Here is a 13,651-nt window from a genome sequence, read left to right on the forward strand (position 1 = left end):
TATCTTTAGATCTACGAGTTTCACAACTGTGTTTAAATTATTTTTTCTTCTTCTTTTAAATAGCACTAGGGACCATATTTTGAAGGTCAAAAATTTAAATCAGTTTAAAAGAATTACACTTATGTAAAAAAGAAGAAGCACGTTTTGCGTTTGCTTTCGTAATTTAAAAAATATCGTCTACTCAAATTAATTGGAATGTTTAAAGCCAATCCTTCAGACCGTTAAAATTGCATAGTAACTAATGAGCCAATCATTAGATCAAAACTTACTGTGTTCCGTTTTTAACTTTGCGGATTGTACAAATGGTTCAAAGTTACAACCAGTAGCCCTCCCCCCGCCCGATTTCGAAATCTTTTCCTGGTGTTAGACACGTTAATATTTTCCATTAAAATTTTAATGACATCGTAGGTATGCACTCTAGCTAAACATCTTTAAGACACCAGTTTTGTAAAAATTGAAGAATATTAATGTTACGTCTTATTTTAACAGACATCTAGCTCTAACAATTATCCATAAACGGTAAGGTAAAAAAGAATGATTTCGTGCCTCTTTTTTTTTCTTTCTGGATATGCCTTTTAAAATGCATTACTCATATTTTACAAAATATATCTGTACAGACTCTTTTTTCAATGTGGTAGGAGGAACATTCTTCTAAATGGTAAGGAAAATTCGAACAACAATGTTTTTTGTGGCGAAAAAAAAAATAGTCATCTAGGATCAGGTGACTTTGTACTATATAATTTGTTCCCTTAAAATCTAAAGAACAGGAAGAATTAATCTCAAATAGGTTGGTGTTCAAAATTAAATATTTTCAGATTGTCTTTAAAACTAGTAAACAGATTTTAGTGTAATTTAGTTTATACACAGGTTGATATAATAATAATAACAGTTATAACATTTACACATGATCATGTTTAACATCATCATGGAGGGAAAGTAAAAGATAATGAAATACTGATTCATAATGGAAAAAAAATAAGAAGAAAAGTTCATAGGTGTAAACAGCCCTCTCAATCTATTTTCAATAATATACATTTCATGGTTTCCGACAGGGAATAAGGTGTTTCAGTGGCAATTGGTTCAGAAATGCTCTTTTAGTTGTTGTCAGAGGGAGATAGTGACTTTCCAATAGTTTCCTTAACAGGTCACAGATATGAGCTGTAGGGTTAAGGTCAGGAGATCTGGCTGGCCATCCAGTCTTGTTGACAGCTTTACATTCCTGAAAATCCTTGACATGATGAGGTTTGACACTGTATGCTGTCGTTGATTAAAAAGAAAGCAGGAATAACTCCAACTGTGCTTTTAAAGAAGCTTGCATAACTCCAGGAAAACATCTCAGTTAAAGTGTAGAATTAAATAACTCTTGGACTGGGCACTGTAGCTTGAAGTTTTTACTGCATATAAAATCTTCTATTTTTCTATCAGGAATTCTTATTCATTAGAAAATCTAATTTTTAAGTCGATTTCCCTGTTTTCTACAAGAACATAAAAAATTGCCTAAATAAGAGCCCTATTACCCTTATATTACAAAAATATACAAATATACTCATACTAGTAACAGTATCTTTTATGTGGCTGTCCAAGGTGGTTTATATGCCTATCTAACATGATGCCTATACAAACCTTTACTATAATGTTCAGTTTGGAAGGTAGACAATGTGTCATTGGTTCATATTTTCACATGCAAAGAGTCAGGGACAAGCTAGTTACTTTCGAGTGTCCTAGAAATTAATAATTATGGAAGTAAACATTTTATAGTCAGGTAAGGCAGGCTCCATGTTGGACAAATGTACAATCTTCCATGGACAATGTTAATGGCATAAGTATAAAGATGTGCTCTTGAAGCCCATCCATACTTGGTTTTATAGGGGTATATTTGGTCACAATTTCATTTAATGGTCAGTAAAGGGCGAGCATAGACACTAAGACTGAGTAGTAGACATTTTGGAATGTTACGATATTAGCTCAGTGGGTTAGTCAGCCAGGTATTAACCTTGAAGAGGATAGGTAGTAGTAAAAAAAGCATAAGTGAAACATATTCCTTAAAAACAATTATTAAGGCTAATCTTTTTCCTAAAATATATTTATCAAATACATTCTCATGCAATCTAAAAAACAAAAATGTTTTTTTTAGCAATGCATGAAATGTAAATTACACTCAGTAGAATAAAGAAACACCAATATCCAATTATGAGCTGTAAGGTTTTAAATCATAATAGAAGTACTTCTGATACAAGAATTCTCCAATTGCATTTCATTTAATTTACCATATAAGACTGTGCAGCAATCTTTAAAGAATTGGCAAGTAAAAAAATGGAAGCCATCAGTTTACAAAACATGACAATTTGTTTGAATACACATATTGGTATAATTCAGAGATCACATAGTTATGATAAAAACTGATTGGAAAATTTTACTAACATAAATTATTTTTTAAAAAAAGCATGAATGAAGAAAAAATAACTTTATTTGGGCCACTCTTAAAATTTTATATCAATTTCTAGCACAAAAAATAATAGAGTCGCTGTAACTCTTTTGAGAAAGTAAACTTAATGCAGCAATTAAAATCAATCCAAAAAATTGGACAGAACTTTTAATGAAAATAACAATAAATATATAATACAGATATGATGTTATCACAAACAGTGAGGGAGATAGTTTATAATGGATGTAAAGGTCCACAACAGATGCATTCAGAAATAGTTATCTCCTTTCTATAATAAAAAAGAAATAGGTAAAATATTAATTACTCATTGATAAGTATACTGAAACAAATATAATTTGACTAGCTATATAATAAAATAAATATCATATATAAGATAATACATAAAAATTCCCTTTAAGTCATGTTGAAAAACCAACACACAGAACCATGCAGTTGCAAAACTTTACAGATTAGATCATAACATTTAAATCCCAATGGGTAACAAGTTTGAATAACAACTCCCCAATATTTAAAAGTACATTAATGCACAAGATTGCAAAAAAAAAAAAAAAAAAAAAAAAAAAAAAAAAAAAAAAAAAAAAAAAAGCATGAAATTTAAAAGGATGGAATTCTAAAACAACTAAAAAAAATTTGAGAACAGCGAACTCATTACTTAAAACAATTTCAGTTTAAATATCGCTCAAAAGGAGGGAAATTATCAAATTTTATACTACATAGTTTACAGAAAGATTTTAAAACTTTCAATGGGGATTGATATATGACAACACCAATAGATCAACAATCTAAAAAAATAAAAATATAACATTAAATAAATTGTTCAAATACTTGCAGAATAAATGAAAGTTCAAAACAAAGTTTGAAATAAATTATATTACTTTATACAAATAAAATTACTCACATAAATTTGAAAACAAATCTAGCCTTAGAAACCCCAGTTTAAATTAATTTACTTATAACTTTGTTAAAATTAATTAGTAAATGATTCCCTAATAAAAAAAAAATAATAAAAAATCTTATTTGCCAGCCCCCGACTTTAATTTTAAGCAATTCATTGATTTAAGTTACTATTTGATTTTAATAAATTTAAAAAAATGTATGAGAGGGTTTTTTTTTTACCTTGTAGTTATTTATTTAAATATACTGAAATACAGAAAATAAACTAAAAAATGTTAAAGGGAAAAAAATTTAAAAAAAATCTCTGAATATACTCATCCTATTCATTAAGTTACCTAATGCATACATAAAAATTAAAACATACAAATGAAAAAAAAGCACTGAACCGCTTGAATAATTTCAGATCAAATTTTCATATGCTACAATCTAAAGTTTTCTGGATTGTACAAGAGCATTTAAGACAAAATTAATCTACGATAACAATTAAGTTAAGAAATCAAAAATATAACTTTCCTGAATGTCAAAATAAGTAGATGTATAAACATAATGTAGTAGATGTAATCCATTTTTTCAGTTTGTACAAAAAAAGTTATATAGCTCCCCTCAAAAAGCCATTTATAAAAGTGTAAAGAACAAACAAGAGTGTAATATTGTATAGTGTGATAAATATACAGTTATAATTAAAGTAAAATTTTCAGAACTTATGCATTTTATTATTCTGAGTCAATTGTCTTACATAGCTACAATTTCAAAACAAATTTTGTGAGAATTTGATTAGGTACTTAAACCATTTTCTCACATAATTAAAACTCAAATTATACAGATTTACTTAAGTTATTTGCAATAAATTTTTCTTAAAAACTAAATGGTCTTTACAGGGTTACCATTTGGGGTAAGAATCCAAAAAATAGTCCCTTTAGTTGCTTCAGAAACAAACAATGTCTCCAAAATAGGTAACAGATTCAGAAAATAGTTGCCTAGATTAGTCTCTCTGCTCTAACACATTTTTTTAAATATTTATACTTTAATAATAAAATGTAGCCTAAGAAAAGAAATTAAGATAAATAAATCAGGATTGGCTGGTTTAAACAAATGTGGTTTAAGCCATGGTCCAAATCCAGGTTAATACCAAACTGTTTTTTTTTTCCTTCAAAAACAAAAAAAGGATTTTTTAAAATCTATTATTTAAATAAATACCTCCAGCTTAAATATAATCAAAATGAAAAAATCGCATATATTTCAATAAAATCTGTCTAATTTGGAGTTAAACTACTAATGTGAGTTTGTGTGACTTTCAAGACAAGTTATTTTTAAATGTAAATATATTTATTGCTCTTCTGCAAAAATACTTTGATAAAATGATAAATGTTAGTAAATTTTAACTTAAGTAATAATGCCCCTAAAAATTCTTAAAATAACACAGACAATTACCAACACTATGTTCTGATAGTTTTTAAAATTTTTAAAATGTAATTATGAGATAAGTTTAGTTCTCTAGAAATTAAATTCTGTTTTTTAATCTTCTTAAATAGTATGTCATCCTTGGCACAATCAAAAGCATAATTGGGAATGAGTTGCTTTTCTGAATTTTAGATCATATTTGGTAGTAAATTTTTGAATTTTTTCTTCTGGTATTAGTGTAAACAACTTTTTATTATATGCATGCAGTATGTTCTTACTAATAATTCTAATAATTTCAAAATACACTGCTTTAATAAAAGAGCATAATTAAAAAATATTGAAAAATATTCAAAATTTATTTAAGGTATCCAACCGGTTTTAACAAATTTTTTTTAAAGTGTGCCAGTCATTCACAATAAAAATAAGTGTATACCTGTGGAGCTATCATGACCATAAAAACACAGGCCTGTTTTAAGATATCTTACTGGTTGTGACTTTTATCATTTTTAAAAAAGGCATAATTAAAATTTTAATTTTATGTTTGGCAAGCAAAAGTCCTATAATTATACATTCAAAGTAAAATTTAAAAATTTATAAAATATTTTGCAAAATAAGGGCAGATTTCAGTTTAAAAACAGAAAATTTTTCTTGTTACACTAACAGTTCTACAACAAATCATAATGTATAAATTTCAAAATAAAATTTTTTTCCAGATCAATATTGTAATCTGTGCTTTGCACTAAAACTTCAAAAATAAATTTTTTTTTTCTTTTTTAAAATGATAAAAATAGAACTAAAGATAATATTTAAAACTGAATTTTTAAAGAAAAATTCTAAATACTCTTACTTAAAGCTTGATAAAAATGACATGTTCACATTTAGACCTAAACATTTAGTCTAAGAGATAGCTAACATTATACAAAATCTAGATACATAATCTCGAAGAATTCTATGATAAACTTTTTTTATAATGAGTGTTAGAGTACAGATAGTTTCTTATTCAAATTTTTTTAAAAAAAGTTAAAATACCCAAAGCATAATAAAATAACTTTAGTTTTGTTTTCAGGAGTTTGCTTTCAGTTTTGTCACATAGTGAACAAAAAAACAACTATAACTTCATTTCTAAATCTAATTAAAAAATTTAAAGGGTTAAGAGTTAAAAGCCAATAAACTAAAGTTATAATATAAAAAAAAATCAAAATTTTTGTCGAAATTGCCAATTTTTATCCAGTTGAATACATATAATATTTTCAATGCATATTATTTTATTTAATGCTGTTTTATACAAGCACTGTTTCGGTTATACCCTTGTTGTATCTACACAAATTTCAAAAAAGAAGTTTATTCTTGATTTATAGTTAAATCATTAATATTATAACATAATTTTTTTTCACGATTGGATGCATGTGTGTACATATATAGTTCATTAGACAAATTTAGTCTATTTTATCATTCCATTATTTTAAAATATATTTTAATTAAAAAAAATATTACCTTACATTTTTCATGCTTATTAAAGTGCAGTGGCGTACGCAGAATTTTTTCAAGGGGGTGTTGATAATTTTCTGAAGCTACTAAAAGAAATTCGAGTATGTAATAAAGCATTATTATTTCCCTAATTTAGACAGCTAGAGAGTTTTGACTTTTTATTTAGACAGCATTGTTTAGTTAAATTTTGATTTGATTTTTTAAGTTTAAGAACGTTTAGTTAACTTAACGTTAAGTTAAGTTTAAGTTTTTAAGTTAAGAAGTTTAATATCTTCTCGCATGTAATATCTTCTGAAAAAAGTCCAATGTCATATGTGTGGGAAGTAACATTTTGAGGGCCACACATTCATCAGATTTTGTTATGCTAGAAACTTTTTCTTCAACGGAAGTATTACATTTCTGTACAACAGAAACACTTACATTGTACTCCGTTCCCCCTTTTGTATAATTTTTCACCGCATCTCCAAAATTCTCGAATTGTCTCAAAGACGACAGAACGTCTAAGATTCCAGAATCATCGCGTAAAGACCTCACGAATGACAGCCAGTCTCGAAAACTATCGCGACTGGCAGAACAGAAAGGAACCAGTCCATAACAGTATCACGTGAATTTGGTTTCAAAAGTACAACCCTATTATAGTAAATGTTTTTTTCAGTATTCTGAGAAATACCGTGAGATAAAAAGGTAGGCATAAGGCAAATAAAAATATATAGTCTTAAAAAATAATACCCGCATAATTTCTATTAAAATGTTTATTTTTGCCATTTTGTCTCAGCTCAAGGGGGTGTTCAAACCCCTAAACCCCTCCCTTGCGTACGCCACAGTTAAAGTGAAAAGCAAAACTTCATATTCATTCAATTCGAAAAAAAAAAAAAAAAAACTACATTAGATTATTCTTTGTATTTCATATATGACAAACAAGAACTCATTATTTTACATACAAAACTAATATATAGTTTTGAAATTAAACTTTTATTTATATGTTAAGTTGAGAAAGCAATGTATAAGTATATTTATTATTTTTAATAATTCTTTTTTGTTATGTAAGTCTGTTTACACGGGGAAAGTGGATATTTTTTAATTGTTTATTGATAATATATTAATTAATAGTTTAAAAAGTTTCCAGAATTATACTCTATAATAGGTCAATTACTTTTAATTTAGACAACAAAGTACTATTTACAACTTTGTTTTAAATAAAACAAAAAAACCTAGTTTAAAATGAAAAAACCCGAGGTAAACATTTATAGGTTTTGTTAGGCATGGTATTACATAAAAAATCATCTAACAGTAACAATTGTAAATAAATAAAAAACAAAAATATTTAAATTCAATACTTTAGGAATAAACAAACACTATATCGACGTTTTTCAAATTCTGTTTATTTATAAATGCAAAAATAATTATCCAAGATTAAATTAGAATTTTGTCAAAAATTATAACCGAACTTAATTTCTTTTAAAAATTTTCTTTCCTAAATATTTATTTCAATTTCCTCCTAGAGTTGTACAAACGTTTTGGTGAATACTGTACATTCCTCTGCCAGGGCCTGATCGAGGAATGAGGGGGTCCTAGGCACAAAACTATCAGGGTGCCCCCTAGTTGTTATTTTAAACAAAACTCACCTATTGTTTAATTATAAAGTGTTTTTAAATCATTTATGACATATATAAATTACGATATATTAGTAAATATTTATTTCGATCTTTGTTAACTCATAATTCTAACTGACAATTCTCAAGAAAGAATACAAAAAGAAATTATTTGTATCATAGAGGGCCCCCAAAAATGACGGGGCCTCTGAAGCCTCATAATAAATTAGGCTCTGTCCTTTGCTCTTTTTACACATTCATTTTCATGTTTTTCCTTTAATTACTATCATCAACATTTGTTATTTGCATCTCACCTACATTTTTAGTTCCTTTTTCGTAAGCATCTTGTTCTTTTCTTAACATTAAAAATTTTTTCTAAGCAATCGACAAATTCTTTCTTGCAACCTTTAATGAAGTGTTTCGAATCTTTCGTTATGTGCCAGTATTTGAAATTATTAACAACAGTTTTAATTATTTAATAATTAAATATGCAAAAAATGAGGCTTATTTTATTTTTTAGGCTGTAATAAAATAAGTTTAAAATTAAAGTTACCATCATTAAAATTAAAGAATACTGATGCAATCAAAGTCCGCTCTTACAATTAATACCACACACCACTAATTTCCACTCAAATAATTATTGAGAGGTATTCAGTGGAAATTCTAAGATTAGTATAAAAAATGAGGAAATCTGTGAAAAAGTGAAAATCTTGCAATTTAATTCATTTTTATAAAATTATGTGAGGAAGGAGAGACAGTATATATGGAGAATATATATTAGTTGAGCAGTCATTTTCAATAAAAAGCAAAATATAGATGGGGCATATAGAAAAGTAGGTTATTTAATAAATTTTGCAAACATTTAAAAAAAGCTTATAATGAGATACTAGCAACAAAGTAGTTTTATAATGAACTTTTGAATGTGTAGTGATGATCAAAATAACTTCAAATCAAATTTTCTAAACAAAGAATCACACATAAAATCTTAAATGCTATAAAAAAATTAAAAAAAAGAATTATCCGCAAAGGGGAAGAAAGTGTCATCTCTGCTACAGCTCAGATCAGCTGCATGAGACATTCTATAGTAATTCCATTGGTTAGGAAAAGATGCTTACAAATAAATACACTGGCAATATATGTATAGTTTATAAATCAACTTTAAAACCATCTTGTATTTAAATTATGCAGCATATAAAGAAAGCTATTTTTTTTAATATTATGTATTATATAATAAGAGCAAAATTTATCTAACTGTAAAGAAGGGAAAGGATAGCCTGGGTGTAAAAAAAAAAAAAAANTAAGACTATGTCAAAAAAAAAAAAAAAAAAAAAGTTAAATTTAGAAGCGCCTGTCTCTTTTTTTACCACGAAAATTTTCAGAGCATTAGATATGTATGTTTCATCCTGTTTTGTTATTTTATAGCATAAATAACCCAATGAAGCAAAAACATTCTATCAAAATTTTATGGGAATGAAACTTAACCTAATGATGTTATTGCATATAGAAAAACATATTTCATAGCAAACTAGCTTTTTTTTTTATGATACTAAATTGGAAAACAGACAATGATGTTAGATAGGAAAACAGAGAAACAACTTTACAAATTAGTCATAATTAACATAATTTAAACATAAATCCACATTAAAAAGATTAGATAATATTTTTAAAAATTGCTAATAATGGTTTAATATAGTTTTAATGCTACAAACATATAAAATGCTACAATAACATAATAAACAACAAATAAAATAAAATACAGAAAATAATGATTTCGTTTGCATACAATGCAAATCCTTTAGATAACTTTAAATAAATAACATTTACTTTTTTAACAGATGAAAATTTTTAAGAAAGTAAAATTATAAGAAAATTGTATAGAATAAAAGAAAAGTAGAGAACTTACAAAAAAGCAAAAACAGAACCAAAGCAGTAAGTTTTTATGGCTAAAAATAGAATAATGAAGCAAAAGTGAAAAAAAGCATGAAAATAATCAGGTAATAGAAAAATAGCAGAAATACATGCATCATAAAAAAAGAGAAAATTACAACTCTAATTTCTCTAACAAAAAAAATACATACTTTAATAAAGAAATCAGAAAATTCTTCTTTAGATAAATGCCTTTCATTTTTAAATTCTGCTTTTTCAATTTTAGAGTGAGGACTTCCTGTATGTTTTAACCAATCCTTCCTAAAAGAAAAATTAATTTATCAAACGAATAATCAACATTATATTCTCAATAGTACTAATATTTTACTTTTCAGGCAGTTTATAATTTAATACACTAACAAGAATAAAATACAATATCATTTAAAAATTTGGGAACTTATCCACTTTAGGGGGGGATAAAAAAATTATCACCTATATTAGCATATTAGGTACATATTACAAATTTACCTGCTGTACCTATTACCACAATTATGTACATATAGCATTAAGTGATAATTAAGCAATCTCAGTAATTAAGCAATATTTTACATCCCCCAAAAATAGATAAGTACCAAAATTTGTACGTAGTAAACTGGGAACATCACTGTGATAGCCAGACATCATTTTATTAGGTAAAATCAATTTTCTATTACTGAAAAATAAATAAAATTACATCAGCGTGTTAATCAAAATGACAGTAAAATGAAAAATAAATGGATAAAAACCAACTAATACATAATCTTTTAAACAAAGAAAGCTAAATACATGTTGCTAGATTTATGGTTAATCAGATGAAAATTAAGGGAGTTATTAAGGTTCTAAGCAAGAAAAACACTGTTTTGTGAGAACTCCACTGTTAATTTTGCCAATACTTCATTGGTTTAGCTGTCTTTATAGTGATGCAAGCAAGTTGTTTGCCCAGGGTCTCGCTTTTCTGCACTTCTAATGGACTCTGCAAATGTTAGATACCATTTTTTTAATCGATGAAAATTCAAAAACCTTGGTTTCTATTTTATCATATGAATGAAATAGAAAAGAAAACAATAGTTTTTGCATTTTTATGGGTCCTACAGAAAACTTCCTAAAAATCCAAATTATAAAACATTGTTTTTTTTTTTAAATAATTGTTTAAAAAGTCAAGATTTTTCACTTGAAGGGGTCATCAAGGTCCCGTAAAAAAATAAAACAATATTAATACTTTTCTCAAGGCGCAGAATGTCCAGCAGAGGTTTCATTTATTAGGAAATTAGCAACCATAGAAATATGTGAAAGTTTTGAGATTTATGAGACAGTCTTTAAAATGCATATAAAAAATATATGCATATAAAAAACATGTTGGAACAAACCTAAAAATTAAACAAATCATAAATAAAATAAGCAATGATAGTTATTAGATGTTTAAAGGTGATATTTCATATATTCTAAGTATACTAAATTTAAAAAAATGAATTATTTTACAATTGACAAGGAGCCAAATGGGATTTAAACTTGAAATTTCGTTTTAAAAACATGTAGAGGTTTACTCCATGTCTACGAGTCTTGACATACAAAGATAAGCTACTTGGCATACGATAGTTGATGCCTAAGCTATGAGCTATGGATTACCCATTAGGCCAGACTAGGCCATGGCCTGGGATCCCCAATAATTAGGAGCTCTCTTAAAATGGAATTTTTGAAAAATTAAGAAAAACAATGATTTAAAAAAAAAATCCATTTCAAATATATGTTAATAAAATACAATAAATATTTTTTCATAATGTTAATCATACTTATTTATTACTTATTATTTATAAGTAAGGCCCGGATTTTGATGACATTTGCAATTTTTTGTCTTTTAGCCCATTTTTTTAGATTTATAGGGCATTTTTCTTTAAATTTTGGGGCGTTTGGGTTGACGCTCCTTTACAATTCAAATTATCAAAAAACATTTAAAAATCCAATGTACTTCTGATATTTAGTAATATTATGAGATGGAAGTTGTTATATCCATTCAAGTTTCTATACAAAATAAAAATATTTTGGTGTCAATATATTTTCCTTTTTTTTGTTATTTTAGGATATAAAACAAATTTTTCAAACTTTAATGAACGTAGAACAAGTATTGCATCGCTTTATATTTCTTAAATGACTCATAATAACTTTAAAGACCAAAATATTTTTCTAATTCAAAATTTTTACTTTATTTAAGGCATTTTTTGCATTTTTAAGGTCATTTTTGGCCCTTTTTAAGATCCATTTTTTGTACTTTTTAAGGGCATTAGTTGAGATTTTTTAGGTCATCAAAATCCGGGCTCTAATAAGTATAATTATAGTTTATGTATCATAAGATTTATCAATGTTTTTTAAGTTCAAATTTGCCATTTTGATTTGCGAGCAAAAAAATTGAAGGCAGACTATAGCGAACTGAGACTTGTTTGTTGACATTATTGAGTAGTTTTAAATGAAAAAGAAGTTATTTAGTGCCTCAACTGAAGTGTCTTATAATTTTTTTAGTGTTTTATAATTATTTAGTGTCACTAATTCTATTTGACCAATAAATAATTACAAAATTATTTACTAAAAGGTAAGTGTTTGCTTATTTGTTTTATATACTCTAGAAAAAACTCATACAACTGCTCACTTTTAATAAAATTTTATATAGAAATACTTATAGCTTAATCTTTAAGATTTTTGAATACCAATTTTATAGTAGCATTGATTTTGTGAAGTGTTAATATATTTCAAAATGTTATTATTTCTTAATTCTAATTTAACAAAATAAAGTAAAATTTAATTTATTATTTATTTTAAATACTCTTTCTTAAATGAAAAGATATATAAATACTTTTATATTTGAACAAATAAAAAATGTACGGAAAAAAAAATTTAATGTAAGGGCCCCAAAAATTTTAATGGTCTAGTGACCCTCATATGCTTAATCTGTGTGAGGAATTAATTATGGACCATGTCAACCTTCATCTATCAAAAGGTACCTCATGATAGAATGAAGTTAACATGTCTTATATACTAGAGATTTGGTATTTAATATTTATAGTGGTAGTTACACCACAAATCCGGCACTGGTTGATCCCCTTCAGTGATGATGTTTTTAGTTTCTGCCCCGAAGTTAGCCGCAGCCGGGAGGGTTGGTGTCAAAACTTTGCAATAATTTTTGAGTAGATCATGATACGGAAATCTTCCCTATTACAGAGAAGTATACATACATTTCTATAATTTTTTCTTCTGGCCCTTGCATTGTTCCTAAGACAGTTCCACTAGAAGTATTCATACACCATCCTTTTAAACCTAGCTGCTTCCCTTTTTCTCTCGTAAACTAAAAGAACAAACACTATTTGTAATGTTACAAAAAAATTAATGAATCCAAATTTCGAAACACAATAAAAATTAACTAATAATGCAAAAAATTATTAACTATATAGAACTGTTTACCTTTCTGAAAAATACACCTGAAAAAAAGGACAAAAAGTAGTATTAGAAAAGGTATAAAATATAATCTTAGACACCGGCAGGAAGAAATAGAGTGTTAAAATTTTTAGATTACCTTGTACTCGACCAAAAACTTCAAAATCTACCGACTGCAACATTCTTAAAACAGTAGTTTTCATTTCATTTTTTGTTGACCTCGATGAAGAGTACGACTGCTGCCATGCAAATAGTTTGGTTGAATAATAAAATATTATCAATAATAAGAAAGATGTAGAAACACAAAAAAACAATTCGCGATCGCAACGCTCGAGTACGCCGTCTAGCGGGAGCCTGTAAATATCGGACATTAATTTATCACGTTTTCATTTNTAGTTTGGTTGAATAATAAAATATTATCAATAATAAGCAAGATGTAGAAACACAAAAAAACAATGGTAAAACTCTCATTGTTGTAAAAATATATAGAAATATAAATTTT

General features: G+C 26.7%; 1 protein-coding gene across 2 annotated transcripts; it reads right to left on the minus strand.

The window, feature by feature from the left end:
* Nucleotides 1-2,577: 2,577 nt before the first annotated feature.
* On the minus strand, nt 2,578-13,532 carry LOC107456986 (acylphosphatase-1). Of its 2 annotated transcripts, XM_043052563.2 has the most exons (6): nt 13,289-13,532; nt 13,177-13,193; nt 12,951-13,060; nt 9,900-10,008; nt 9,725-9,764; nt 2,578-2,714 (listed from the first exon to the last, which is right to left on the minus strand). In XM_043052563.2, the coding sequence occupies exons 1-5, from the start codon at nt 13,518-13,520 to the stop codon at nt 9,759-9,761; spliced, it is 474 nt and encodes a 157-aa protein (XP_042908497.2). In that variant the 5' UTR covers nt 13,521-13,532; the 3' UTR covers nt 2,578-2,714; nt 9,725-9,758. The 2 variants fall into 2 exon arrangements, with proteins under 2 accessions (XP_042908497.2, XP_071040509.1); XM_071184408.1 differs by lacking the exon at nt 9,725-9,764.
* Between the last annotated feature and the right edge of the window lie 119 nt (nt 13,533-13,651).

The sequence above is a fragment of the Parasteatoda tepidariorum genome, chromosome 8, assembly GCF_043381705.1.
Source record: "Parasteatoda tepidariorum isolate YZ-2023 chromosome 8, CAS_Ptep_4.0, whole genome shotgun sequence".
Classification (NCBI taxonomy): Eukaryota; Metazoa; Arthropoda; class Arachnida; order Araneae; family Theridiidae; genus Parasteatoda; species Parasteatoda tepidariorum.